The sequence below is a fragment of the Oncorhynchus gorbuscha genome, linkage group LG09 (genome assembly GCF_021184085.1).
Source record: "Oncorhynchus gorbuscha isolate QuinsamMale2020 ecotype Even-year linkage group LG09, OgorEven_v1.0, whole genome shotgun sequence".
NCBI lineage: Eukaryota > Metazoa > Chordata > Actinopteri > Salmoniformes > Salmonidae > Oncorhynchus > Oncorhynchus gorbuscha.
The window spans coordinates 26,914,057-26,939,931 of NC_060181.1; the positions used below are offsets into that span (position 1 = coordinate 26,914,057).

General features: G+C 42.1%; 1 protein-coding gene across 2 annotated transcripts in view; it reads left to right on the forward strand.

Annotated features, from left to right (window-relative positions):
• LOC124043338 (thrombospondin type-1 domain-containing protein 7A-like) overlaps positions 1-25,875 on the forward strand; it is a 232,093-nt gene that overhangs the window by 188,485 nt on the left and 17,733 nt on the right. Inside the window, exons 22-24 of one of the 2 annotated variants that reach the window (XM_046361855.1) lie at positions 10,020-10,194; positions 12,035-12,208; positions 15,398-15,493. In XM_046361855.1, coding sequence (XP_046217811.1) covers positions 10,020-10,194; positions 12,035-12,208; positions 15,398-15,493 — 445 coding nt within the window. Of the gene's footprint in view, positions 1-10,019; positions 10,195-10,551; positions 10,637-12,034; positions 12,209-15,397; positions 15,494-25,875 lie in introns of those variants that run through there. The other variant, XM_046361856.1, reaches the window with a different exon arrangement.

A 25,875-nucleotide genomic window follows, 5' to 3' on the forward strand; every position in this document is an offset into this window, starting at 1 on the left:
AATATGTTCACCCCATACCCAATATAACAATAATATGTTCACCCCATACCCAATATAACAATAATATGTTCACCCCATACCCAATATAACAATAATATGTTCACCCCAATAATATGTTCACCCCAATATAACAATAATATGTTCACCCCATACCCAATATAACAATAATATATAAAATTCACCCCATACCCAATATAACAATAATATGTTCACCCCATACCCAATATAACATAATATGTTCACCCCAAATATAACAATAATATGTTCACCCCATACCCAATATAACAATAATATGTTCACCCCATACCCAATATAACAATAATATGTTCACCCCATACCCAATATAACAATAATATGTTCACCCCATACCCAATATAACAATAATATGTTCACCCCATACCCAATATAACAATATAACAATAATATGTTCACCCCATATAACAATATAACAATAATATATGTTCACCCCATACCCAATATAACAATAATATGTTCACCCCATACCCAATATAACAATAATATGTTCACCCCATACCCAATATAACAATAATATGTTCACCCCATACCCAATATAACAATAATATGTTCACCCCATACCCAATATAACAATAATATGTTCACCCCATATAACAATATAACATATAACAATAATATGTTCACCCCATACCCAATATAACAATAATATGTTCACCCCAATAATATGTTCCCCCAATATAACAATAATATGTTCACCCCATACCCAATATAACAATAATATGTTCACCCCATACCCAATATAACATAATATGTTCACCCCATACCCAATATAACAATAATATGTTCACCCCATACCCAATATAACAATAATATGTTCACCCCATACCCAATATAACAATAATATGTTCACCCCATACCCAATATAACAATAATATGTTCACCCAATATAACATAATATGTTCCCAATATAACAATAATATAACAATTCACCCCATACCCAATATAACAATAATATGTTCACCCCATACCCAATATAACAATAATATGTTCACCCCATACCCAATATAACAATAATATGTTCACCCCATACCCAATATAACAATAATATGTTCACCCCATACCCAATATAACAATAATATGTTCACCCCATACCCAATATAACAATAATATGTTCACCCCATACCCAATATAACAATAATATGTTCACCCCATACCCAATATAACAATAATATGTTCACCCCATACCCAATATAACAATAATATGTTCACCCCATACCCAATATAACAATAATATGTTCACCCCATACCCAATATAACAATAATATGTTCACCCCATACCCAATATAACAATAATATGTTCACCCCATACCCAATATAACAATAATATGTTCACCCCATACCCAATATAACAATAATATGTTCACCCCATACCCAATATAACAATAATATGTTCACCCCATACCCAATATAACAATAATATGTTCCCCATACCCAATATAACAATAATATGTTCACCCCATACCCAATATAACAATAATATGTTCACCCCATAACAATAATATGTTCCAATATAACAATAATATGTTCACCCCATACCCAATATAACAATAATATGTTCACCCCATACCCAATATAACAATAATATGTTCACCCCATACCCAATATAACAATAATATGTTCACCCCATACCCAATATAACAATAATATGTTCACCCCATACCCAATAACAATAATATGTTCACCCCATACCCAATATAACATAATATGTTCACCCCATACCCAATATAACAATAATATGTTCACCCCATACCCAATATAACAATAATATGTTCACCCCATACCCAATATAACAATAATATGTTCACCCCATACCCAATATAACAATAATATGTTCACCCCATACCCAATATAACAATAATATGTTCACCCCATACCCAATATAACAATAATATGTTCACCCCATACCAATAATATAACAATAATATGTTCACCCCATACCCAATATAACAATAATATGTTCACCCCATACCCAATATAACAATAATATGTTCACCCCATACCCAATATAACAATAATATGTTCACCCCATACCCAATATAACAATAATATGTTCACCCCATACCCAATATAACAATAATATGTTCACCCCATACCCAATATAACAATAATATGTTCACCCCATACCCAATATAACAATAATATGTTCACCCCATACCCAATATAACAATAATATGTTCACCCCATACCCAATATAACAATAATATGTTCACCCCATACCCAATATAACAATAATATGTTCACCCCAATATAACAATAATATGTTCACCCCAATATAACAATAATATGTTCACCCCATACCCAATATAACAATAATATGTTCACCCCATACCCAATATAACAATAATATGTTCACCCCATACCCAATATAATATGTTCACCCCATACCCAATATAACAATAATATGTTCACCCCATACCCAATATAACATAATATGTTCACCCCATACCCAATATAACAATAATATGTTCACCCCATACCCAATATAACAATAATATAATATGTTCACCCCATACCCAATATAACAATAATATGTTCACCCCATACCCAATATAACAATAATATGTTCACCCCAATATAACAATAATATGTTCACCCCAATATAACAATAATATGTTCACCCCATACCCAATATAACAATAATATGTTCACCCCATACCCAATATAACAATAATATGTTCACCCCATACCCAATATAACAATAATATGTTCACCCCATACCCAATATAACAATAATATGTTCACCCCATACCCAATATAACAATAATATGTTCACCCCATACCCAATATAACAATAATATGTTCACCCCATACCCAATATAACAATAATATGTTCACCCCATACCCAATATAACAATAATATGTTCACCCCATACCCAATATAAAATAATATGTTCACCCCATACCCAATATAACAATAATATGTTCACCCCATACCCAATACCCAATATAACAATAATATGTTCACCCCATACCCAATATAACAATAATATGTTCACCCCATACCCAATATAACATAATATGTTCACCCCATACCCAATATAACAATAATATGTTCACCCCATACCCAATATAACAATAATATGTTCACCCCATACCCAATATAACAATAATATGTTCACCCCATACCCAATATAACAATAATATGTTCACCCCATACCCAATATAACAATAATATGTTCACCCCATACCCAATATAACAATAATATAACAATAATATGTTCACCCCATACCCAATATAAATAATATGTTCAATAAATATAACAATAATATGTTCACCCCATACCCAATATAACAATAATATGTTCACCCCATACCCAATATAACAATAATATGTTCACCCCATACCCAATATAACAATAATATGTTCACCCCATACCCAATATAACAATAATATGTTCACCCCATACCCAATATAACAATAATAATATATAAAATAATATGTTCACCCCATACCCAATATAACAATAATATGTTCACCCCATACCCAATATAACAATAATATGTTCACCCCATACCCAATATAACAATAATATGTTCACCCCATACCCAATATAACAATAATATGTTCACCCCATACCCAATATAACAATAATATGTTCACCCCATACCCAATATAACAATAATATGTTCACCCCATACCCAATATAACAATAATATGTTCACCCCATACCCAATATAACAATAATATGTTCACCCCATACCCAATATAACAATAATATGTTCACCCCATACCCAATATAACAATAATATGTTCACCCCATACCCAATATAACAATAATATGTTCACCCCATACCCAATATAACAATAATATACCCAATATAACAATAATATGTTCACCCCATACCCAATATAACAATAATATGTTCACCCCATACCCAATATAACAATAATATGTTCACCCCATACCCAATATAACAATAATATGTTCACCCCATACCCAATATAACAATAATATGTTCACCCCATAATATGTTCACCCCAATATAACAATAATATGTTCACCCCATATAACAATATAACAATAATATGTTCACCCCATACCCAATATAACAATAATATGTTCACCCCATACCCAATATAACAATAATATGTTCACCCCATACCCAATATAACAATAATATGTTCACCCCATACCCAATATAACAATAATATGTTCACCCCATACCCAATATAACAATAATATGTTCACCCCATACCCCCCATACCCAATATAACAATAATATGTTCACCCCATACCCAATATAACATAATATGTTCACCCCATACCCAATATAACAATAATATGTTCACCCCATACCCAATATAACAATAATATGTTCACCCCATACCCAATATAACAATAATATGTTCACCCCATACCCAATATAACATAATAATATAACAATAATATGTTCACCCCATACCCAATATAACAATAATATGTTCACCCCATACCCAATATAACAATAATATGTTCACCCCATACCCAATATAACAATAATATGTTCACCCCATACCCAATATAACAATAATATGTTCACCCCATACCCAATATAACAATAATATGTTCACCCCATACCCAATATAACAATAATATGTTCACCCCATACCCAATATAACAATAATATGTTCACCCCATATATAACAATAATATGTTCACCCCATACCCAATATAACAATAATATGTTCACCCCATACCCAATATAACAATAATATGTTCACCCCATACCCAATATAACATAATATGTTCACCCCATACCCAATATAACAATAATATGTTCACCCCATACCCAATATAACAATAATATGTTCATACCCAATATAACATAATATGTTCACCCCATACCCAATATAACATAATATGTTCACCCCAATATAACCCAATATAACAATAATATGTTCACCCCAATATAACAATAATATGTTCCCCCAATATAACAATAATATGTTCACCCCATACCCAATATAACAATAATATGTTCACCCCATACCCAATATAACAATAATATGTTCACCCCATACCCAATATAACAATAATATGTTCACCCCATACCCAATATAACAATAATATGTTCACCCCATACCCAATATAACAATAATATGTTCACCCCATACCCAATATAACAATAATATGTTCACCCCATACCCAATATAACAATAATATGTTCACCCCAATATAACATAATATGTTCCAATATAACAATAATATGTTCACCCCATACCCAATATAACAATAATATGTTCACCCCATACCCAATATAACAATAATATGTTCACCCCATACCCAATATAACAATAATATGTTCACCCCATACCCAATATAACAATAATATGTTCACCCCATACCCAATATAACAATAATATGTTCACCCCATACCCAATATAACAATAATATGTTCACCCCGTACCCAATATAACAATAATATGTTCACCCCATACCCAATATAACATAATATGTTCACCCCTTACCCAATATAAATAATATGTTCACCCCATACCCGATATAACATAATATGTTCACCCCAATATAACAATAATATGTTCACCCCAATATAACAATAATATGTTCACCCCATACCCAATATAACAATAATATGTTCACCCCATACCCAATATAAAATAATATGTTCACCCCATACCCAATATAACATAATATGTTCACCCCATACCCAATATAACATAATATGTTCACCCCATACCCAATATAACAATAATATGTTCACCCCATACCCAATATAACAATAATATGTTCACCCCATACCCAATATAACAATAATATGTTCACCCCATACCCAATATAACAATAATATGTTCACCCCAATATAACAATAATATGTTCACCCCAATATAACAATAATATGTTCACCCCATACCCAATATACAATAATATGATCACCCCATACCCAATATAAAATAATATGTTCACCCCATACCCAATATAACAATAATATGTTCACCCCATACCCAATATAACAATAATATGTTCACCCCATACCCAATATAACAATAATATGTTCACCCCATACCCAATATAACAATAATATGTTCACCCCATACCCAATATAACATATGTTCACCCCATACCCAATATAAAATAATATGTTCACCCCATACCCAATATAACAATAATGTGTTCACCCCATACCCAATATAACAATAATATGTTCACCCCATACCCAATATAACATATGTTCACCCCATACCCAATATAACAATAATATGTTCACCCCATACCCAATATAAAATAATATGTTCACCCCATACCCAATATAACATAATATGTTCACCCCATACCCAATATAACATAATATGTTCACCCCATACATAATATGTTCACCCCATACCCAATATAACAATAATATGTTCACCCCATACCCAATATAACATATGTTCACCCCATACCCAATATAACAATAATATGTTCACCCCATACCCAATATAAAATAATATGTTCACCCCATACCCAATATAACATAATATGTTCACCCCATACCCAATATAACATAATATGTTCACCCCATACCCAATATAACATAATATGTTCACCCCATACATAATATGTTCACCCCATACCCAATATAACAATAATATGATCACCCCATACCCAATATAACATAATATGTTCACCCCATACCCAATATAACATAATATGTTCACCCCATACATAATATGTTCACCCCATACCCAATATAACAATAATATGTTCACCGCAATACCCAATATAAAATAATAAGTTCACCCCATACCCAATATAACATAATATGTTCACCCCATACCCAATATAACATAATATGTTCACCCCATACCCAATATAACATAATATGTTCACCCCATACCCAATATAACATAATATGTTCACCCCATACCCAATACTCTCTTCTTGTCATCCGTTTGAAGCATTCAGCCCAATAGGAGGATTGATTTAAAACAGGAAGTCTATGACAAGGCCATGGTGGTCTCTTAGTCTCTCTGTCCCTCCCTTTCTTTCTCTGTGTCTCTCTCTCTCTCTTTCTTTCTTTCTCTCTATCTCTCTCTCGCTCTCTATTACTTTTTTTTCTCTCTCTCTCCCTCTCTCTCTCTCTTTCTTTTTGCCAGAAGCATCTATATTTTGACAGACAGGGCACTGTATTCTACTGCAGAGTAAGGGAATGTTGACACTCCTTTGTTCTGGGCTGTTTTCACCTCCTGCTGGAGTTCCTGACAGCAGACAGTAGCTCATCAGCAGCCTACAGCACAATCCTAGAATAGCTGTTATTTCTGACAAACCAAATCATGGGGGCTCCTGAGTGGCGCAGAGGTCTAAGACACTGCATCTCAGTGCAAGAGGCGTCACTGCAGTACCTGGTTTGAATCCAGGCTGCATCACATCCGGCTGTGATTGGGAGTCCCATGGTGCAGCTCACAATTGGCCCAGCATCGTCCGAGTTTGGCCGGAGTAGGCTGTCAGTGTAAATAAGAATTTGTTGTTAATTAAAATAAAAATAAATAAAATTAAAATGTTTAATTTCACCTTTATTTAACCAGGTAGGCAAGTTGAGAACAAGTTTTCATTTACAACTGCGACCTGGCCAAGATAAAGCAAAGCAGTTCGACACATACAACAACACAGAGTTACACATGGAGTAAAACAAACATACAGTCAATAATACAGTAGAAAAATAATAACTGATTTGCCTAGCTAAATAAAGGTTTAAAAAAAAGAAAAAGATCAATGTCATGTTCTTGAGAGAGTTGGATGTTGTCTACACAGCAGACCAGCTCTGTGTGAATGTATGGATGGAAGGGAGATGGTTCAGTGAACCGAGCTCACGTCATGGGTAACCTTGCCTGAGATGTGAAGAATGGTGTTAGCTCCCCAAGCTAATGCCTTTAGCTCAGAGGGCTAACACAGTATTGTGGCACAAAACGAGTCAATACGCAAAATGGCAATCTGTGACACACAAGAAGAAATCCAGCCCAGTCACGGACCAGGATGTCTTGCTCCCAGGCAGACTAAATAACTTTTTTGCCCACTTTGAGGACAATACAGTGCCACTGACACGGCCTGCAACGAAAACATGCGGACTCTCCTTCACTGCAGCCGAGGTGAGTAAGACATTTAAACGTGTTAACCCTCGCAAGGCTGCAGGCCCAGACGGCATCCCCAGCCGCGCCCTCAGAGCATGCGCAGGCCAGCTGGCCGGTGTGTTTACGGACATATTTAATCAATCCCTATACCAGTCTGCTGTTCCCACATGCTTCAAGAGGGCCACCATTGTTCCTGTTCCCAAGAAAGCTAAGGTAACTGAGCTAAACGACTACCGCCCGTAGCACTCACTTCCGTCATCATGAAGTGCTTTGAGAGACTAGTCAAGGACCATATCACCTCCACCCTACCTGACACCCTAGACCCACTCCAATTTGCTTACCACCCAAATAGGTCCACAGACGATGCAATCTCAACCACACTGCACACTGCCCTAACCCATCTGGACAAGAGGAATACCTATGTGAGAATGCTGTTCATCGACGACAGCTCGGCATTCAACACCATAGTACCCTCCAAGCTCGTCATCAAGCTCGAGACCCTGGGTCTCGACCCCGCCCTGTGCAACTGGGTACTGGACTTCCTGACGGGCCGCCCCCAGGTGGTGAGGGTAGGCAACAACATCTCCCCCCCGCTGATCCTCAACACTGGGGCCCCACAAGGGTGCGTTCTGAGCCCTCTCATGTACCCCCTGTTCACCCACGACTGCGTGGCCACGCACGCCTCCGGACGACACAACAGTGGTAGGCTTGATTACCAACAACGACGAGACGGCCTACAGGGAGGAGGTGAGGGCCCTCGGAGTGTGGTGTCAGGAAAATAACCTCACACTCAACGTCAACAAAACTAAGGAGATGATTGTGGACTTCAGGAAACAGCAGAGGGATCAGCCCCCTATCCACATCGATGGAACAGTAGTGGAGAGGGTAGCAAGTTTTAAGTTCCTCGGCATACACATCACAGACAAACTGAATTGGTCCAGTCACACAGACAGCATCGTGAAGAAGGCGCAGCAGCGCCTCTTCAACCTCAGGAGGCTGAAGAAATTTGGCTTGTCACCAAAAGCACTCACAAACTTCTACAGATGCACAATCGAGAGCATCCTGGCGGGCTGTATCACCGCCTGGTACGGCAACTGCTCCGCCCTCAACCGTAAGGCTCTCCAGAGGGTAGTGAGGTCTGCACAACGCATCACCGGGGGCAAACTACCTGCCCTCCAGGACACCTACACCACCGATGTTACAGGAAGGCCATAAAGATCATCAAGGACATCAACCACCCGAGCCACTGCCTGTTCACCCCGCTATCATCCAGAAGGCGAGGTCAGTACAGGTGCATCAAAGCTGGGACCGAGAGACTGAAAAACAGCTTCTATCTCAAGGCCATCAGACTGTTAAACAGCCACCACTAACATTGAGTGGCTGCTGCCAACACACTGACACTGACTCAACTCCAGCCACTTTAATAATGGGAATTGATGGGAAATGATGTAAATATATCACTAGCCACTTTAAACAATGCTACCTTATATAATGTTACTTACCCTACATTATTAATCTCATATGCATACGTATATACTGTACTCTATATCATCGAATGCATCCTTATGTAATACATGTATCACTAGCCACTTTAACTATGCCACTTTGTTTACATACACAACTCATACGTATATACTGTACTCGATACCATCTACTGTATCTTGCCTATGCTGCTCTGTACCATCAGTCATTCATATATCCTTATGTACATATTCTTTATCCCCTTACACTGTGTATAATACAGTAGTTTTGGAATTGTTAGTTAGATTACTTGTTGGTTATTCATGCATTGTCGGAACTAGAAGCACAAGCATTTCGCTACACTCGCATTAACATCTGCTAACAATGTGTATGTGACAAACAAAATTTGATTTGATTTGAAATGGCTTTGGCGGTGTATTTTAACCTGTGTTTTCTCTCTATGTTTATTGTCCAGGGTGCAAGGTGCGGAGAGGGGCTGCGGTTCCGTAACGTGTCCTGCTTTGTGTCGGACGGGTCTGGCCAGGGAGAGGGCAGTCTGGTGGATGATGAGCTGTGTGGAAACCTTGAGCCCTCGGTAGACGGCGACAAACAGATCACCCTGGAAGAACCCTGCACCTCGCCCTGTCCAGGTAATTAACTTACCTTGGCCTGCAATGACTGGGGATCCAGAGTAGCTGGACAATGAACCCGGTCCCTAGATAAGAAGGCGATAAGATCTGGCCAGGTAAAACGCCTGCCCCTATAATCAGTAAAGATTCACCTCTGAGCATCCATCTAATCTACTATGTAGCTAGTTCAATACAGTTACAATGTGTAGCTCTATCTGGTCGAGGAAGCCCCTTGTCATTCCATGTTCTATACCAACTAAGCAGAGACATTTTGCTGTGCCTTTTAGGCTGAGCTGAGTTTACTACTGCCATTAAATCACATGTATGTGGTCCTAGCTGTGTTATATGCTATTCCAGCTCTCTAATAACATCTCTTAGGAGCAGTATCCTTCTGACACTGGCAGTAAGCACTAATGACTGGATGGTTAAATAATCAGAGGCTGGTGCTAGAGAGGACTCCAATGCCTGCTACGGTGGGTCATTCTCTGCTCATAGTGATGTTGACTGACATTGTAGGGAATCCAGTGAGGTTTCTAAGATCTGATTATATGATTACATGATTTCTTTATCTCCAATGACTTGAAAATTGGTCGATAACACTTTCTTTTCTGAGTAAAAAACCTTTCAGCATCATACATTTCAGAGAGTTGCTAGGGAAAAAAGTGCATCTGAAAACGACAAGTGTGAACGTTATTTTTCCGGTACGTATTTCCTTTTTTGCCAGTGCCTGTGAATGACAGATCCAACATCCCGTTTTGCCAGTGCCTGTGAATGACAGATCCAACATCCCGTTTTGCCAGTGCCTGTGAATGACAGATCCAACATCCCGTTTTGACAGGTCCTGTGTAGCAGAAGTAGAGTTGTGACAAGCTCACGCAGCAGAAAATTGTGTGTGGTGTGTTTGGGCTGTGTGTGTGTGTGTGTGTGTGTGTGTGTGTGTGTGTGTGTGTGTGTGTGTGTGTGTGTGTGTGTGTGTGTGTGTGTGTGTGTGTGTGTGTGTGTGTGTGTGTGTGTGTGTGTGTGTGTGTGTGTGTGTGTGTGTGTGTGTGTGTGTGTCCAGGGCTGTAGATTTGTTTGTGGACACGTGTGTAGTCGTAGTCCATAGCTTTAATCTCCCGTGGTTTAGCTCAGGCAACCAGGACAGAGAGGGCAGGTACTTAATCCAAGTGTACACTCTCTCACCACATGAAACCCCACCAGACAGCACCTCTCTTCCCCTCCTCTGCGTATCACAGCCCTGCCTCCCGTGCCTGACCGTAGCCCAGTCCATGACCCCACCATGCCTGACGCCTGACACACAGAGGGCAGACAGAGGAATGTACTCTGATAATCAGAAGGCGGATTAGGTCTCTTTGGAACTGACAGCTTTATGATGAATTAATATTTAGTTGCTCACTTCCTCCCTGCCACTACAATGGCATGAATGAATGAATGACTGACCTAGTTTAATGGGAAATGGCCTGTTTTCTGAGAACACCCTGATCCATGTTAGAATAGAGGATAATAAAAAATGAGATCTGGCTCTGTTGGGAAATATTTGAGGAGAGGTTTCATTTTTAGAAGTTGATATTCTTAACTTTACCAGGAATTCTCTGAATTAGGTTCAAATTAGGTCTGAAGAAGTCTAAGAATTCTGCCTCTTGACAATCAGTGTGGGCATAGGACGACATCTAAATAATATTCAAGTTTCCCATTATAATTATGTAGTGCCGGGGCCAGGAATTTTGTGATATGACCAGGATAATCTCTGCAGCCATGGTCAGGTTACATGGGTAACAGTAATGTCTCATATAGTTCTGTAAATTCTCAACTGTGTACAACTAAATGTGTTGTAAATTGTGCACTGTGTGGTTCTGTACAGGTGACTGCTACCTGACTGACTGGACATTGTGGAGCCCGTGTCAGCTGAGCTGTGTCAGTGGAGATGACCTGGGTTTCGGCTCAGTGCAGGTCAGATCCAGAGCCGTGCTGGCCCAGGAGCCAGAGAACCTACTGCAGTGTCCAGAACAGGAGTGGGAGGCCCGGCCCTGCACTGGTCAGTCTACGCATACACACACACACACATTCACACAGAAACACACATATATATACACATTCAAAAATACACACTTGCATTTGTTCCTTTATGATATTATATGAGCTATTTGTAGTCTGTACTGACCCATATCTCTCCTCCCACTACAGAGGGCCAGTGTTATGAGTAGTCTGTACTGACCCATATCTCTCCTCCCACTACAGAGGGCCAGTGTTATGAGTAGTCTGTACTGACCCATATCTCTCCTCCCACTACAGAGGGCCAGTATTATGAGTAGTCTGTACTGACCCATATCTCTCCTCCCACTACAGAGGGCCAGTGTTATGAGTAGTCTGTACTGACCCATATCTCTCCTCCCACTACAGAGGGCCAGTGTTATGAGTAGTCTGTACTGACCCATATCTCTCCTCCCACTACAGAGGGCCAGTGTTATGAGTAGTCTGTACTGACCCATATCTCTCCTCCCACTACAGAGGGCCAGTGTTATGAGTAGTCTGTACTGACCCATATCTCTCCTCCCACTACAGAGGGCCAGTATTATGAGTAGTCTGTACTGACCCATATCTCTCCTCCCACTACAGAGGGCCAGTGTTATGAGTAGTCTGTACTGACCCATATCTCTCCTCCCACTACAGAGGGCCAGTATTATGAGTAGTCTGTACTGACCCATATCTCTCCTCCCACTACAGAGGGCCAGTGTTATGAGTAGTCTGTACTGACCCATATCTCTCCTCCCACTACAGAGGGCCAGTATTATGAGTAGTCTGTACTGACCCATATCTCTCCTCCCACTACAGAGGGCCAGTGTTATGAGTAGTCTGTACTGACCCATATCTCTCCTCCCACTACAGAGGGCCAGTATTATGAGTAGTCTGTACTGACCCATATCTCTCCTCCCACTACAGAGGGCCAGTGTTATGAGTAGTCTGTACTGACCCATATCTCTCCTCCCACTACAGAGGGCCAGTGTTATGAGTAGTCTGTACTGACCCATATCTCTCCTCCCACTACAGAGGGCCATTGTATTATGAGTAGTCTGTACTGACCCATATCTCTCCTCCCACTACAGAGGGCCAGTGTTATGAGTAGTCTGTACTGAACCATATCTCTCCTCCCACTACAGAGGGCCAGTGTTATGAGTAGTCTGTACTGACCCATATCTCTCCTCCCACTACAGAGGGCCAGTGTTATGAGTAGTCTGTACTGACCCATATCTCTCCTCCCACTACAGAGGGCCAGTATTATGAGTAGTCTGTACTGAACCATATCTCTCCTCCCACTACAGAGGGCCAGTGTTATGAGTAGTCTGTACTGACCCATATCTCTCCTCCCACTACAGAGGGCCATTGTTATGAGTAGTCTGTACTGACCCATATCTCTCCTCCCACTACAGAGGGCCATTATTATGAGTAGTCTGTACTGACCCATATCTCTCCTCCCACTACAGAGGGCCAGTGTTATGAGTAGTCTGTACTGACCCATATCTCTCCTCCCACTACAGAGGGCCAGTATTATGAGTAGTCTGTACTGACCCATATCTCTCCTCCCACTACAGAGGGCCAGTGTTATGAGTAGTCTGTACTGACCCATAACTCTCCTCCCACTACAGAGGGCCAGTATTATGAGTAGTCTGTACTGACCCATATCTCTCCTCCCACTACAGAGGGCCAGTGTTATGAGTAGTCTGTACTGACCCATATCTCTCCTCCCACTACAGAGGGCCAGTGTTATGAGTAGTCTGTACTGACCCATATCTCTCCTCCCACTACAGAGGGCCAGTGTTATGAGTAGTCTGTACTGACCCATATCTCTCCTCCCACTACAGAGGGCCAGTGTTATGAGTAGTCTGTACTGACCCATATCTCTCCTCCCACTACAGAGGGCCCACTACAGAGGGCCAGTGTTATGAGTAGTCTGTACTGACCCATATCTCTCCTCCCACTACAGAGGGCCAGTGTTATGAGTAGTCTGTACTGACCCATATCTCTCCTCCCACTACAGAGGGCCAGTGTTATGAGTAGTCTGTACTGACCCATATCTCTCCTCCCACTACAGAGGGCCAGTGTTATGAGTAGTCTGTACTGACCCATATCTCTCCTCCCACTACAGAGGGCCAGTGTTATGAGTAGTCTGTACTGACCCATATCTCTCCTCCCACTACAGAGGGCCAGTGTTATGAGTAGTCTGTACTGACCCATATCTCTCCTCCCACTACAGAGGGCCAGTATTATGAGTAGTCTGTACTGACCCATATCTCTCCTCCCACTACAGAGGGCCAGTGTTATGAGTAGTCTGTACTGACCCATATCTCTCCTCCCACTACAGAGGGCCAGTGTTATGAGTAGTCTGTACTGACCCATATCTCTCCTCCCACTACAGAGGGCCAGTGTTATGAGTAGTCTGTACTGACCCATATCTCTCCTCCCACTACAGAGGGCCAGTGTTATGAGTAGTCTGTACTGACCCATATCTCTCCTCCCACTACAGAGGGCCAGTATTATGAGTAGTCTGTACTGACCCATATCTCTCCTCCCACTACAGAGGGCCAGTATTATGAGTAGTCTGTACTGACCCATATCTCTCCTCCCACTACAGAGGGCCAGTGTTATGAGTAGTCTGTACTGACCCATATCTCTCCTCCCACTACAGAGGGCCAGTATTATGAGTAGTCTGTACTGACCCATATCTCTCCTCCCACTACAGAGGGCCAGTGTTATGAGTAGTCTGTACTGACCCATATCTCTCCTCCCACTACAGAGGGCCAGTATTATGAGTAGTCTGTACTGACCCATATCTCTCCTCCCACTACAGAGGGCCAGTGTTATGAGTAGTCTGTACTGACCCATATCTCTCCTCCCACTACAGAGGGCCAGTGTTATGAGTAGTCTGTACTGACCCATATCTCTCCTCCCACTACAGAGGGCCAGTGTTATGAGTAGTCTGTACTGACCCATATCTCTCCTCCCACTACAGAGGGCCAGTGTTATGAGTAGTCTGTACTGACCCATATCTCTCCTCCCACTACAGAGGGCCAGTGTTATGAGTAGTCTGTACTGACCCATATCTCTCCTCCCACTACAGAGGGCCAGTGTTATGAGTAGTCTGTACTGACCCATATCTCTCCTCCCACTACAGAGGGCCAGTGTTATGAGTAGTCTGTACTGACCCATATCTCTCCTCCCACTACAGAGGGCCAGTGTTATGAGTACAAGTGGATGACAGGAGTGTGGAGGAGCTCCTCTCGACTGGTCTGGTGTCAGAGATCTGATGGATTAAATGTCACAGGTATGTGTGTGTGTGCGTGCGTGCGTGCGTGTGTGTGTGTGTGCGTGTGTGCATGAGTGTGAGTGTGCTGCTTATACCCCACCCTCCATCAGAATGTAACCACCAACACTCCTTATTTTAATTAAACTAATCCCTTTATATATTTGCCAACTTCATATGCCGGTGAATAGAAGTCACTAAACCCTTCTCTAAGGACGAGTATTGAGTGGTATTCTACTGTAGCAAAATATTTTAATCTCTGCCTCTCAATTTAGTAGCTACATTGTAATAACTTTAACTGCATGAATGTGTGCGATGTGAATAAGCTCAGCAGCTCCAATGAATAGTACAATGCAGTTCTGCTGCAGTCAGCTGCCCAGCTCTCTCCAGGTCAGGTGCCTCTGTGGCTGATGATGATGAGGTGGATACGGTCATTTAAAACACTGTTTCTGCCTGTCGGAGCGAGTGACGTTAGTTCGTTCGTAGAAGAGAGAGATTGCTTTCTGAGCACTTCCTGACTGCTTGTCACTGTGGAGCTGAGGCCGCGTGTGTGTGTGTATGCATTCATGTGTGTATGCAGGCGTGCCACCGAGTGTGCGTGTGTATGTGTTAGTGTGTGTGTGTAGGAGGTGAGGAGGATTTAATCCTTGACGATGACGCATTTCAAATCTGCTGGCCGTCACACGTCAGCTTTAGGTCTGTGACCGCTACCTCTGCCTCGGTGGTGCACAGAGCTCAGAGGTTCTAGGTGAAGAGTTACAGTGTATGTGTCACTTATCATAAAGTATGTGTGTCTTATTCAACAATGAATCCTCTGAGGAATGAATAACCAGCAATGAATCCTCTGAGGAATGAATAACCAGCGATGAATCCTATGAGGAATGAATAACCAGCGATGAATAATCTGAGGAATGAATAACCAGCGATGAATCATCTGAGGAATGAATAACCAGTGATGAATCATCTGAGGAATGAATAACCAGCGATGAATCATCTGAGGAATGAATAACCAGCGATGAATAATCTGAGGAATGAATAACCAGCGATGAATCCTCAGAGGAATGAATAACTAGCGATGAATCCTCAGAGGAATGAATAACCAGCGATGAATAATCTGAGGAATGAATAACCAGCGATGAATAATCTGAGGAATGAATAACCAGCGATGAATAATCTGAGGAATGAATAACCAGCGATGAATCATCTGAGGAATGAATAACCAGCGATGAATGATCTGAGGAATGAATAACCAGCGATGAATAATCTGAGGAATGAATAACCAGCGATGAATAATCTGAGGAATGAATAACCAGCGATGAATCCTCAGAGGAATGAATAACCAGCGATGAATCCTCAGAGGAATGAATAACCAGCGATGAATGATCTGAGGAATGAATAACCAGCGATGAATCATCTGAGGAATGAATAACCAGCGATGAATCATCTGAGGAATGAATAACCAGCGATGAATGATCTGAGGAATGAATAACCAGCGATGAATCCTCAGAGGAATGAATAACCAGCGATGAATAATCTGAGGAATGAATAACCAGCGATGAATCCTCAGAGGAATGAATAACCAGCGATGAATAATCTGAGGAATGAATAACCAGCGATGAATCATCTGAGGAATGAATAACCAGCGATGAATGATCTGAGGAATGAATAACCAGCGATGAATAATCTGAGGAATGAATAACCAGCGATGAATAATCTGAGGAATGAATAACCAGCGATGAATCCTCAGAGGAATTAATAACCAGCGATGAATGATCTGAGGAATGAATAACCAGCGATGAATAATCTGAGGAATGAATAACCAGCGATGAATCATCTGAGGAATGAATAACCAGCGATGAATCCTCATAGGAATGAATAACCAGCGATGAATCATCTGAGGAATGAATAACCAGCGATGAATAATCTGAGGAATGAATAACCAGCGATGAATCATCTGAGGAATGAATAACCAGCGATGAATGATCTGAGGAATGAATAACCAGCGATGAATCCTCAGAGGAATGAATAACCAGCGATGAATAATCTGAGGAATGAATAACCAGCGATGAATCCTCAGAGGAATGAATAACCAGCGATGAATAATCTGAGGAATGAATAACCAGCGATGAATAATCTGAGGAATGAATAACCAGCGATGAATCCTCAGAGGAATGAATAACCAGCGATGAATAATCTGAGGAATGAATAACCAGCGATGAATCCTCAGAGGAATGAATAACCAGCGATGAATAATCTGAGGAATGAATAACCAGCGATGAATGATCAGAGGAATGAATAACCAGCGATGAATAATCTGAGGAATGAATAACCAGCGATGAATCCTCAGAGGAATGAGTAACCAGCGATGAATCCTCAGAGGAATGAATAACCAGCGATGAATAATCTGAGGAATGAATAACCAGCGATGAATCATCTGAGGAATGAATAACCAGCGATGAATGATCTGAGGAATGAATAACCAGCGATGAATCCTCAGAGGAATGAATAACCAGCGATGAATAATCTGAGGAATGAATAACCAGCGATGAATCCTCAGAGGAATGAATAACCAGCGATGAATGATCTGAGGAATGAATAACCAGCGATGAATAATCTGAGGAATGAATAACCAGCGATGAATCATCTGAGGAATGAATAACCAGCGATGAATCCTCAGAGGAATGAATAACCAGCGATGAATCATCTGAGGAATGAATAACCAGCGATGAATAATCTGAGGAATGAATAACCAGCGATGAATCATCTGAGGAATGAATAACCAGCGATGAATCATCAGAGGAATGAATAACCAGCGATGAATCCTCAGAGGAATGAATAACCAGCGATGAATCATCTGAGGAATGAATAACCAGCGATGAATAATCTGAGGAATGAATAACCAGCGATGAATCATCTGAGGAATGAATAACCAGCGATGAATGATCTGAGGAATGAATAACCAGCGATGAATCCTCAGAGGAATGAATAACCAGCGATGAATAATCTGAGGAATGAATAACCAGTGATGAATCCTCAGAGGAATGAATAACCAGCGATGAATAATCTGAGGAATGAATAACCAGCGATGAATCCTCAGAGGAATGAATAACCAGCGATGAATAATCTGAGGAATGAATAACCAGCGATGAATGATCTGAGGAATGAATAACCAGCGATGAATAATCTGAGGAATGACTAACCAGCGATGAATCCTCAGAGGAATGAATAACCAGCGATGAATCCTCAGAGGAATGAATAACCAGCGATGAATAATCTGAGGAATGAATAACCAGCGATGAATCATCTGAGGAATGAATAACCAGCGATGAATGATCTGAGGAATGAATAACCAGCGATGAATCCTCAGAGGAATGAATAACCAGCGATGAATAATCTGAGGAATGAATAACCAGCGATGAATCCTCAGAGGAATGAATAACCAGCGATGAATCCTCAGAGGAATGAATAACCAGCGATGAATAATCTGAGGAATGAATAACCAGCGATGAATCATCTGAGGAATGAATAACCAGCGATGAATGATCTGAGGAATGAATAACCAGCGATGAATCCTCAGAGGAATGAATAACCAGCGATGAATAATCTGAGGAATGAATAACCAGCGATGAATCCTCAGAGGAATTAATAACCAGCGATGAATGATCTGAGGAATGAATAACCAGCGATGAATAATCTGAGGAATGAATAACCAGCGATGAATCATCTGAGGAATGAATAACCAGCGATGAATCCTCAGAGGAATGAATAACCAGCGATGAATCATCTGAGGAATGAATAACCAGCGATGAATAATCTGAGGAATGAATAACCAGCGATGAATCATCTGAGGAATGAATAACCAGCGATGAATCATCAGAGGAATGAATAACCAGCGACGAATCCTCAGAGGAATGAATAACCAGCGATGAATCATCTGAGGAATGAATAACCAGCGATGAATCATCTGAGGAATGAATAACCAGCGATGAATCATCTGAGGAATGAATAACCAGCGATGAATCATCTGAGGAATGAATAACTACTGACTAATAGCACTGACTTTGCTGACAACTTGTTTATTGTGGAAAATTTTACTTACTGCGACCGTGATAATTATGTGGTTGTCTCAACTAGCTACACTATATACAAAAGTATGTGGACACCCCTTCAAATGAGTGAATTTGGCTATTTCAGCCAAATGACAAACCTGACAGGTGTATAAAATCAAGCACACAGGCATGCAATCTCCACAGACATTGGCAGTGGAATGGCCTAACTGAAGAGCTCGGTGACTTTCAACGTGGCATCGTCATAGGATGCCACCTTCCAACAAGTCTGTTCGTCAAAATTTCTGTCCTGCTAGAGCTGCCCCGGTCAGTGCTGTTATTGTGAAGTGGAAACGTCCAGGAGCAACAATGTCTCAGCCGCGAGGTGGTAGGCCACACAAGCTCACAGAATGGGGACCGCCGAGTGCTGAGGCACGTAGTGCATCAAAATGGTCTGCCTCTGGAAATGGGTTTCTATGGCTGAGCAGCCGCACACAGGCCTAAGACCACCATACGCAATGCCAAGAGTCAGCTGGAGTGGTGTAAAGCTTGCCGCCATTGGACAGTGAAGCAGTGGAAACGCGATCTCTGGTGTGGTGAATCACGTTTCACCAACTGGCAGTCCGACAGACGAATCTGAGTTTGGCGGATGCCAGGAGAACGCTACTTGCCCGAATGCATAGTGCCAACCTTAAAGTGTGGTGGACCAAGAATAATGGTCTGGGGCTGTTTTTCTTTGTTCGGGCTCCTTATTTCCAGTGAAGGGAAATCTTAATGCTACAGCATACAATGACATTATAGATGATTCTGTGCTTCCATCTTTGTGGCAACAGCTTGGGGAAGGGCCTTTCCTGTTTCAGCATGACTCCGCCCTCGTGCAGAAAGCGAGGTCCATACAGAATTGGTTTGTCGGGATCGGTGTGGAAGAACTTGACTGGCCTGACCTCAATCCCACCTTTGGGATGAATTGGTACGCCAACTGCGAGCCAGGCCTAATCTCCTAACATCTGTGCCCAACCTCAGTAATGCCCTTGTGGCTGAATGGAAGCAAGTCCCAGTAGCAATGTTAGTGGAAAGCCTTCCCAGAAGAGTGGAGGCTGTTATAGCAGCAAAGGGGGACCAATTCTATATTAATATCCATGATTTTGAAATGAGATGCACAACAAGCAGGTGTCCACGTACTTTTGGTCATGTAGTGTATCTTAATATGAATGCACTGTGTGTCATTCTGGATACAACTAAAATAAGACTGAAATGTAAAAAAGTGGATGAAACATTTCTGTAAACTATGGCTAACTTAGGATGTTTGGTGTGTAGACATACAGTATGACATTACAAATCAAATCTAACTTTTATTTTTAACATGCATTTATCTAGACAGCTAAATACACCTTACATTTGTTAGGGAGGTGTGCATGAATCATGATATAGCCTGAATTCACACTCATCGTATATTAATGATGCTGTAGATCCTATGCCAAGGCATTCCACAGCCATACGCTCCAGATGGCATGCATATTTCATGCATATTATATCAAGTGTTTTTTTTGGCATATACCCTGCATTTCCTTGATGTAAACACTTCTTTTCATGCCATGTAGCTTCCGCTTATGATTTGCATACGCTGTCTGTGTGTGTGTGTGTGTGTGTGTGTGTGTGTGTGTGTGTGTGTGTGTGTGTGTGTGTGTGTGTGTGTGTGTGTGTGTGTGTGTGTGTGTGTGTGTGTGTGTGTGTGTGTGTGTGTGTGTGTGTGTGTGTGTGTGTGTGTGTGTGTGTGTGTGTGTGTGTGTGTGTGTGTGCATCACCATCATGAATATTCTAAACATCTTCTGATAGATTAGCAGTTTTCTGCCGACAGTATCATTTCTCTGAATAACTTGATGCATCCCGTCCAGGATTACTCTCTGAGTGTCGCTACACATGTATTTCTTGTGAAGTGGCATGTTGAAGTGAAGGCATTTAGCTAAGTGGTGGAAGTGGACCGTTGCTGACTGGTACATAACACTTGGCCTGGCAGCTCTCCTTCTCTAAAGCTCCGGTACATATTGTAGAATACCTGGTAAAAGGTGCTGTTAAATCGAAGGAAGCACTGGAACCGTTTCAATCCTCCAATCACTGATGCACTGTGTAAGTCACTTAGGATAGAAGTTACATTTACTACGATCACGCTGCAGACTTCACCCCTCCCTGGCTGCCGTGGTAACCCTGTTTCTTTCAGCCTGGTTACAGTGGTGCTGTTTAAACTCCTAATGACAAACCTGGTCCTGCCTGCCACCGACAACATTGCCATAGAAATCACACTTATCAGCAAGGAAAGGTTGTAGTAATGACTGAGCTGTGAATCTGTTCAAGTTCACTCCACCACCACTAACCATATCCCTCCTCTGTATAACCTTGGTCTAGTTGGTCTAGTTCCCTCCACTACACTACCATATCCCTCCTCTGTATAACTTTGGTCTCGTTGGTCTAGTTCCCTCCACTACACTACCATATCCCTCCTCTAGGTCTAGTTTGTCTAGTTCCCTCCACTACACTACCATATCCCTCCTCTGTATAACCTTGGTCTAGTTTGTCTAGTTCACTCCCCTCCACTACACTACCATATCCCTCCTCTAGGTCTAGTTGCTCTAGTTCCCTCGAACTACACTACCATATCCCTCCTCTAGGTCTAGTTTGTCTAGTTCCCTCCACTACACTACCATATCCCTCCTCTAGGTCTAGTTTGTCTAGTTCCCTCCCCAACACTACCATATCCCTCCTCTAGGTCTAGTTTGTCTAGTTCCCTCCCCAACACTACCATATCCCTCCTCTAGGTCTAGTTGGTCTAGTTCCCTCCACTACACTACCATATCCCTCCTCTAGGTCTAGTTTGTCTAGTTCCCTCCCCAACACTACCATATCCCTCCTCTAGGTCTAGTTTGTCTAGTTCCCTCCCCAACACTACCATATCCCTCCTCTAGGTCTAGTTGGTCTAGTTCACTCCCCTCCACTACACTACCATATCCCTCCTCTAGGTCTAGTTGGTCTAGTTCACTCCCCTCCACTACATTACCATATCCCTCCTCTAGGTTTAGTTGGTCTAGTTCCCTCCTCTACACTACCATATCCCTCCTCTAGGTCTAGTTGGTCTAGTTCTCTCCACTACAATACCATATCCCTCCTCTAGGTTTAGTTGGTCTAGTTCTCTCCACTACACTACCACATCCCTCCTCTAGGTGTAGTTGGTCTAGTTCCCTCCCCTTCACTACATTACCATATCCCTCCTCTAGGTCTAGTTTGTCTAGTTCCCTCCACTACACTACCATATCCCTCCTCTAGGTCTAGTTGTCTAGTTCCCTCCACTACACTACCATATCCTTCCTCTAGGTCTAGTTGGTCTAGTTCCCTCCACTACACTACCATATCACTCCTCTAGGTCTAGTTGGTCTAGTTCCCTCCACTACACTACCATATCACTCCTCTAGATCTAGTTGGTCTAGTTCCCTCCACTACACTACCATATCCTTCCTCTAGGTCTAATTGGTCTAGTTCCCTCCACTACACTACCATATCCCTCCTCTAGGTCTAGTTGGTCTAGTTCCCTCCACTACACTACCATATCCTTCCTCTAGGTCTAGTTGGTCTAGTTCCCTCCACTACACTACCATATCCTTCCTCTAGGTCTAGTTGGTCTAGTTCCCTCCACTACACTACCATATCCCTCCTCTGTATAACCTTGGTCTAGTTTGTCTAGTTCACTCCCCTCCACTACACTACCATATCCCTCCTCTAGGTCTAGTTGGTCTAGTTCCCTCCACTACACTACCATATCCCTCCTCTAGGTCTAGTTGCTCTAGTTCCCTCCACTACACTACGATATCCCTCCTCTAGGTCTAGTTTGTCTAGTTCCCTCCACTACACTACCATATCCCTCCTCTAGGTATAGTTTGTCTAGTTCCCTCCCCAACACTACCATATCCCTCCTCTAGGTCTAGTTTGTCTAGTTCCCTCCCCAACACTACCATATCCCTCCTCTAGGTCTAGTTGGTCTAGTTCCCTCCACTACACTACCATATCCCTCCTCTAGGTCTAGTTTGTCTAGTTCCCTCCCCAACACTACCATATCCCTCCTCTAGGTCTAGTTTGTCTAGTTCCCTCCCCAACACTACCATATCCCTCCTCTAGGTCTAGTTGGTCTAGTTCACTCCCCTCCACTACACTACCATATCCCTCCTCTAGGTCTAGTTGGTCTAGTTCCCTCCACTACACTACCATATCCCTCCTCTAGGTCTAGTTGGTCTAGTTCACTCCCCTCCACTACATTACCATATCCCTCCTCTAGGTCTAGTTGGTATAGTTCCCTCCACCATACTAACATATCCCTCCTCTAGGTCTGGTTGGTCTAGTTCCCTCCACTACACTACCATATCCCTCCTCTAGGTCTAATTGGTCTAGTTCCCTCCACTACAATACCATATCCCTCCTCTAGGTTTAGTTGGTCTAGTTCCCTCCACTACACTACCATATCCCTCCTCTAGGTGTAGTTGGTCTAGTTCCCTCCCCTTCACTACATTACCATATCCCTCCTCTAGGTTTAGTTGGTCTAGTTCCCTCCACTACACTACCATATCCCTCCTCTAGGTTTAGTTGGTCTAGTTCCCTCCTCTACACTACCATATCCCTCCTCTACGTCTAGTTGGTCTAGTTCCCTCCACTACACTACCATATCCCTCCTCTAGGTGTAGTTGGTCTAGTTCCCTCCCCTTCACTACATTACCATATCCCTCCTCTAGGTTTAGTTGGTCTAGTTCCCTCCCAACACTAGTTCCCCTCCACTACACTACACTACCATATCCCTCCTCTAGGTGTAGTTGGTCTAGTTCCCTCCCCTTCACTACAATACCATATCCCTCCTCTAGGTCTAGTTGGTCGAGTTCCCTCCACTACACTACCATATCCCTCCTCTAGGTCTAGTTGTCTAGTTCCCTCCTCTACACTACCATATCCTTCCTCTAGGTCTAGTTGGTCTAGTTCCCTCCACTACACTACCATATCACTCCTCTAGGTCTAGTTGGTCTAGTTCCCTCCACTACACTACCATATCCTTCCTCTAGGTCTAGTTGGTCTAGTTCCCTCCACTACACTACCATATCCTTCCTCTAGGTCTAGTTGGTCTAGTTCCCTCCACTACACTACCATATCCCTCCTCTAGGTCTAGTTGGTCTAGTTCCCTCCACTACACTACCATATCCTTCCTCTAGGTCTAGTTGGTCTAGTTCCCTCCACTCCACTACCATATCCTTCCTCTAGGTCTAGTTGGTCTAGTTCCCTCCACTACACTACCATATCCCTCCTCTAGGTCTAGATGGTCTAGTTCCCTCCACTACACTACCATATCCTTCCTCTAGGTCTAGTTGGTCTAGTTCCCTCCACTACACTACCATATCCTTCCTCTAGGTCTAGTTGGTCTAGTTCCCTCCACTACACTACCATATCCCTCCGCTGTATAACCTTGGTCTAGTTGGTCTAGTTCCCTCCACTACACTACCATATCCCTCCTCTAGGTGTAGTTGGTCTAGTTCCCTCCCCTTCACTACATTACCATATCCCTCCTCTAGGTGTAGTTGGTATAGTTCCCTCCCCTTCACTACATTACCATATCCCTCCTCTAGGTCTAGTTGTCTAGTTCCCTCCACTACACTACCATATCCTTCCTCTAGGTCTAGTTGGTCTTGTTCCCTCCACTACACTACCATATCCCTCCTCTGTATAACCTTGGTCTAGTTGGTCTAGTTCCCTCCACTACACTACCATATCCCTCCTCTAGATCTAGTTGGTCTAGTTCACTCCCCTCCACTACACTACCATATCCCTCCTCTAGGTCTAGTTGGTCTAGTTCCCTCCACCACACTAACATATCCCTCCTCTAGGTCTGGTTGGTCTAGTTCCCTCCACTACACTACCATTTCCCTCCTCTAGGTCTAGTTGGTCTAGTTCCCTCCACTACACTACCATATCCCTCCTCTAGGTCTAGTTGGTCTAGTTCCCTCCACTACACTACCATATCCCTCCTCTAGGTCTAATTGGTCTAGTTCCCTCCACTACACTACCATATCCTTCCTCTAGGTCTAGTTGGTCTAGTTCCCTCCACTACACTACCATATCCCTCCTCTAGGTCTATTTGGTCTAGTTCCCTCCACTACACTACCATATCCCTCCTCTAGGTCTAGTTGGTCTAGTTCCCTCCACTACACTACCATATCCCTCCTCTAGGTCTAGTTCCCTCCACTACACTACCATATCCCTCCTCTAGGTCTAATTGGTCTAGTTCCCTCCACTACAATACCATATCCCTCCTCTAGGTGTAGTTCGTCTTGT